Source organism: Stereum hirsutum, assembly GCF_000264905.1.
Source record: "Stereum hirsutum FP-91666 SS1 unplaced genomic scaffold STEHIscaffold_10, whole genome shotgun sequence".
In the NCBI taxonomy this organism is placed as follows: domain Eukaryota; kingdom Fungi; phylum Basidiomycota; class Agaricomycetes; order Russulales; family Stereaceae; genus Stereum; species Stereum hirsutum.
Genome location: NW_006763140.1, coordinates 41,821 through 47,795, shown reverse-complemented (window position 1 = coordinate 47,795; position 5,975 = coordinate 41,821). Strand labels below are relative to the sequence as shown.

Below are 5,975 nucleotides of genomic sequence, written 5' to 3'. Positions count from 1 at the left end.
GACTCGACGATCCGGATGTGGGATGCAGAGACGGGTGATGCGGTGGGTGAGCCATTGCGCGGGCACAGAAATTGGGTCCGGTCGGTCGCATTCTCGCCTGACGGGAGACACGTCGTCTCTGGCTCTAATGACTCGACGATCCGGATCTGGGATGCAGAGACGGGCGATGCGGTGGGTGAGCCATTGCGCGGGCACAGAAATTGGGTTTGGTTGGTCGCATTCTCGCCTGACGGGAGACACGTCGTCTCTGGCTCTAATGACTCGACGATCCGGATCTGGGATGCAGAGACGGGCGATGCGGTGGGTGAGCCACTGCGCGGTCACGCGGGTTGGGTCAATTCGGTCGCATTCTCGCCTGACGGGAGACGGATCGTCTCTGGCTCTTCAGACTCGACGATCCGGATCTGGGCAGAGACGGGCAACGCGGTGGGCGAGCCACAGCGCGGTCACACGGATGGGATCACTTCGGTCGTATTATCCTCAGACGGGAGCCACCTTGTGTCTGGTTCGAGCGACTCGAATATCCGCATCTGGGACGCAGATATGATGGCCATCACGAGTACACACCCATCCCAGCTCCCACTTAGTCCCTTTAATGATCTACGATCAATGCGAATCATGCCCGATGGTTGGCTTGTCAATGCAAACGACGAATTATTCCTTTGGATCCCCGTGGAGTATCGTCAAGGGTTACACTGGCCTTATACGAAGATATTTATCGGGAGGTATCGGAGTGCTGTTTTGGACCTACGAGATTTTGCTTATGGTCCGTCGTGGGCGAGGTGCATAGAAATGTGACCTCCGAGTCAGTGGTAGTATATGTACTGTTCCATACTTTCGTGTTATTTGAATCTTGATTTCCACCCCTTCAGATTTTTCCGTTTCAGATGACTGACGCTAAATACAATGTTTCTAGCTGATCGTTTGACTCTGATGTTCGCGTCTTTTCAGAAGATGTATTGTGTCTCTACTTGTCTTTGTTATCCATGTGAAACCTGACTGGTATTGAAGTATCTTTCTTGTCTCAATCTGTGGTATCGAGGGGGATGGGAAAGGACATTGGATTTGTTCGTTATTTATCAGTGGTTTGAACGTATCGTCCACTACTCTCTTTCTGGTTATTGTATCCTCCCAGTCCGTGTTCTCCCGCGCTTGCTACGGCAATGGGCAACTATGTTTGCGGGAAGGTCCATCAGGCAAGAAGATGGACAATCTAGTACGCTGTGCGGCTCATGACAGAATAACAGAAGCGAAGCACACTCGCTGAGTAGATGTTGAAGTCCCGAACATTTCAGAATAGTTCGTGCGCGAATAACCTGCACTATATCCAACAGCACTTCCGCGGAAAACGTGTTCCCTCAACGGGAGAGTGGAGCAGACGCTCGCATCATGAACCCTAGATCCGAATGACCGCATGCCCTCACTTCACGACCTTGGTGATTTAGGAAAGGAATAAGTAGCTGAAGACGAACACTACGGTGGAGACCTTCTAGTGGTTCGATAAATCCAACGCACAGATTCTGTGGCGGTTCTCGAGAATGCTAGAACACGGGGCGGACTCGATGTAGCAGGGTGAGGTAAGAATAAGAATGCTGTACGCATACGTAGACGCATATGCATTCTCAAGACACGCACCGTGCTCGGGTTCTCGTAGAACGTGGGGCGTATACCAAGATATACTGTCCAGTTCTTAGCCGCAATCGCATTGCTCTTTCATTGTACAACGAGAAAGATGGACGTTGACTCCTTCATGCTGGCATGGAAGACTGGCAGGGAGACAGGCAGCTCAACGGTGGCCTAGGTTATCACAACCCAACGGAGAATGTAGAGACCCGCTGAAGCGTAAATAGACGACGAATAACGCATCATGAATCCACAGCGATGCGATAGCGCATTTCCATTGGTTTCCTCTAAAATACCAAGACATCTTCAGTTCCATACATACCACCGTCTACTTGTCCATACGTTTCGTAGATCAAGGTCCCCCGTATGCAGAACCTCAAACAGAATGCAACTGCTCCATATTGATGATCTGTCGAAAGACCTCGAGTGCGGTGGCGGGTTGGAACGCAGGCTGCGCAGAAAGAAAAAAAAAAGAGACGTGGTTCATGTCAGTTGACAGGATATGGGACGAGGTACGGAATAAATGAATGGTGGATGGGTGTTGAGGAACGAAGATCGAGATCTAGGAGCGTGTGCGAAGAAAACGTAGAGTATGACGCACCACTTCATGTCCCGACTGATACACTCTCCTATATGTACACACTCATCAGCCCCCTTTCTCAAGATAATCATAAAGCTAAGGGACGGCAAACGCACGCAAAGCTGAAATTCTCAACATTCTGCACCGCAGCAACAGGCTCACCCCCATTCACGCCGCTGATCGTGATATTGGTCAACGGAGTCGCATGGAGAGTTTCGTTGCCGAACCAGTCCATTGCTAGGACGGAGTTGTGGCCGCCTATCCAGTTGCAGCTGTGGAAGTGGAGGGAGGAGATCAGCGTAAGTAAAGGATGATAGGACGAGGGAAAGGGACGTATATAGACGTACTTGATATCAGCATCACCAGCCTGCACCAGCAACAATAAAAATAATCAATAGCCCATTACTTCGCGGACTTCGAGATGAGGAACGACAAGAAAGAAGCAGTGGACGTACCCAGATAAGCAGCTTCAATCCCGAATTCGCGAGATCGCCCAGCTCTTTCAGCCAACTTCGTGCGTCCTAGATTTACAACATCCGTATCGTCATCCGCGAGTCAAAAACGTATCGAATGAGGGCATGGAGCGGAAGGGAAGGAAGGGAAGGGGAGACTCACGTCCCCCGTCCTCTCGAACAGCTCATCAGGTGCGTCGGGACATTCGCCGTATGTGCTCTGTCATAAGTCACACACGCCACACACGCCACACAATAATATTCAACTTGTCAGTAATCATATCAAACTGGTGAATAGACCAGCCACTGAAGGCGTTCAAATGAAACGCACCGTGGCCCCAATCAATGCCTTTATTGTCTCGTTCGCCAGGAAGTCGAGGTAAAACTCCGGTGGGAACAGCGCCGAAGAGTTTTGTCGGAGGTCATCGACGTCCCGGTCACCGAAAGCGGGCACGAAGACATTTTCGACCTACATGACCGGACGAACGACATCAGCATCAAGCATAAAAAACCACCCTCAAAACTGAGCGAATCGAATGAGTAGCCTGGCCAACGAAACTCACACAAAAATTGTCCGCCTTGATGCACACCTCATCCACCGTCCGATTCGCACTATCCGTATTCCTCAACGCCTCACACGCGATCTCCTGCTCCTCACATCCCCCCGGCTCGAAGAAGGAGGTATTAAGGGCTGAAAGTTGGGTGTCGTTCAGCCAGGGAGTGTAGCCCGGGGGATCCATCGCGAAGAGGACGTAGGCTTCGTTTTGGATGAGGGGGTCGTACCAGCCGCTGTTGGGGAGGTGAAGAACGATGTGGTTGGTTTTGCGTATAGGGTACGAAGGTGGTGGGGTTGGTGGTAGATATGGGATGGAGGTGGAAAGCGTGCGTGGAGGGGTCATAGCAAGGGACAGACAGGCCGTGGTGGGATTACGAGAAGTGAAGGAGAAAGAACGCGACGTACTTGTTGATCATCAACGCACTAACCACGATCTTCTCACCCTCGATCTCCCCAGCGTCTATCAACGCGTTCTGCTCATCAAAGAACGTGACGAACGCAGGCCCATAATGTCCGCCGTACGATTCGGTCGCGAATATGAAACTATAACCGGAGGAACGTCAGCCTACACGATATCCGAGATGCGACCAAGCATCGTAGCTTTGAAACCAGGCATTGGAGGTTTGGAGGACTATGCACGCACTCTCTCGACTGAAACTTCGAAAACTCCCCACTCTCGAACAACAGCTGGAATGCCTCCCACACGAACGGAGCCGCCGCCTCTGTAGAGTTGACCGTATCCGTACCGAAAGAGAAGCCTGTTCCGATGGGCTGGTCGATGTAGATCACTGTGTTTGGGGGGAAAGTGGAGGGAGAGGGAGGGGTTAGCGTTGATTTGGTTGTGTATTTTGGGAGGAGGGAAGGAGAGGAAGAGGGTGGAGTGGAGACGTACTGTTGCTGATGTTATTCCAACTATATAAAGAGAGTACGATCGTCAGCATAGGTCCATACGGTCGTGGCCCATCGCCACCTTCCCTTGAACCTGCCACAGACTCGAGTAAAACTGAATTCGGCCAAGAGGAAACATACCTGAACGGGTTCAACTCCGTCGTCTGTCCATCTTCTAATATGTGACATGGGCCGTTCTCTGTTAACGTGTACGACCGTCCAAGTATCAGACGGGGTAGATGAAGCACGGAAGGTATGGTCAGCAGCTGAAATGACGGAATATGGACGGGCGAGGATTGAAATACGTGATTGGATGAGTCGGAGAGGGAAGGGGGAACGAGATGAGCCAAGGAGGTGACGGCGAGAAAACATACCTTGAAACAATCCAATCATCGACGAACACCCTGGACCCTGAGAACGATGCAAGTCCAGATCTCCATTAACACGCTGAATTCCCACAATAACCTGAACAAACACTAGACAGAACATACCCCGTTCAACCTGTGGCCAACAGCAGTCGGTATTCGACGATCTGAGGGGTGACTATTTGCGGACGTACCAGAGCGTGAATGGTACCGTTTCGGGATTCTCGCGAGCTTCGAAGAACCAGAACCACTGCATGACGATTGAGACAGTTTCATATCAGCGCATAATCGCACAGATGGAGAGAAAGCGCAAGAAAAGCTGTTTAACGTAGGACGCCGGAAGCGCTTCATATCGTACAAGCAGAGTGTACTTTCGAACGGAAGCGATAGAACTCGGTCGCATTTTGGAGCAGAGTACGTAGTGTTCCGAAAGCGCAGTATAGATGGAAAAATATTTGGGAGAGAATCGGAACGAGGAGAACGGAGAGTGAGGTAGCAAAGCACTAAATTGGGAATATAGCTCTCATCGGTGTCAAATAGGACCCGTCGCGTCCTCCGGGGAGCAGCACACACCACTCCTTCATAATCATATGGTTCCGAGAAGAGCATAGAAAGAAAAACCAGGAAAGAAAAGGGAACGAACGCGCGAAGGACTCACCATGGACATATTGACCCCAACATCTACGTAGCCTGATATCTGGCCAACGCCAGGCGTCGTCTCACATACTCCCGAGTTCTTCACAACGCTGAAGCTCGAATTGAATCCTTCTGTTTCGTCGTCTCTACGTGCAAGAGATGGAAGTCGATTGCGACGGGAGGAAACAAAGTCGCGTTTGGAGGGCTCGAGGGTGGTGGCGTTGGTTGAACGCGATAGAGCGTTTGTGAGGAAGAAGGATACAAAAATAACCAGAATGCGTAAAGGGCCCATCCTGGTCATGGCCGAGCACTCGAGGAAAGTCGAGAAAAGGGCAGGGGAAGCAAGAGGAGGGCTTTATGTATGGCGCCGGGTAGGGTTATACGGGGCAGTCGGGAGAAGCGTCTGAGCGTTATCGAGCGCATTATCGAGCACAGAACACGAGCACGAGGTACGAAAAGAAGTTCAAAAGGAGGAAAGCATGCGCTGCGTCTGCTATGTTTGGGCCTCGCTCCATGCTCACCATTACGGTTGCCACAGAGTTCACGGTCTGTTGACGCGCGTCGCGCGTTCGAGCCATTCTCATGCTCGCCAATCTTGTGCCCCTCTGACCGATTTTCTGAATCATTCTCTGCTGTTATGAAGCCTCATGGGCCATTAGGATGCTCGTGAATGCGTATCCAATGACATCCATCCCTTTTTATGTAGTATAAACCGACTTCAGGCTACCAAAACGCACAAAACGCATTCAGCGGGCAAAAAAAGCTAAAAAAAAAGACATTGCCGGATCCGGGATGCACCCCGGAGGTGGCCCAGCCGCAACCCGCCGCATGGGACCCGCCACACCGCTTCAACTTACTCTTCTTCCAAGTACTTG

General features: G+C 51.2%; 2 protein-coding genes across 2 annotated transcripts in view; one reads left to right on the top strand and one right to left on the bottom strand.

The window, feature by feature from the left end:
- Positions 1 to 798, top strand: part of STEHIDRAFT_60529 (WD40 repeat-like protein) — a gene marked incomplete at both ends in the record, with an annotated part of 4,255 nt that extends 3,457 nt beyond the window's left edge. The window contains one exon of the mRNA XM_007305701.1: positions 31 to 798. Coding sequence (XP_007305763.1) covers positions 31 to 798 — 768 coding nt within the window. The remainder of the gene's footprint in view (positions 1 to 30) is intronic.
- A 1,084-nt stretch (positions 799 to 1,882) lies between these two features.
- On the bottom strand, positions 1,883 to 5,441 carry STEHIDRAFT_122666 (alpha/beta-hydrolase). The gene is made up of 16 exons (XM_007305786.1): positions 5,123 to 5,441; positions 4,659 to 4,714; positions 4,591 to 4,600; positions 4,474 to 4,510; positions 4,241 to 4,298; positions 4,104 to 4,123; positions 3,855 to 3,999; positions 3,617 to 3,754; positions 3,219 to 3,444; positions 2,987 to 3,124; positions 2,819 to 2,875; positions 2,659 to 2,724; positions 2,551 to 2,570; positions 2,320 to 2,475; positions 2,225 to 2,252; positions 1,883 to 2,074 (listed from the first exon to the last, which is right to left on the bottom strand). Exons 1-16 carry the CDS (start codon positions 5,399 to 5,401, stop codon positions 2,000 to 2,002), a joined length of 1,509 nt encoding a protein of 502 aa, XP_007305848.1. The 5' UTR covers positions 5,402 to 5,441; the 3' UTR covers positions 1,883 to 1,999.
- Positions 5,442 to 5,975: the final 534 nt, after the last annotated feature.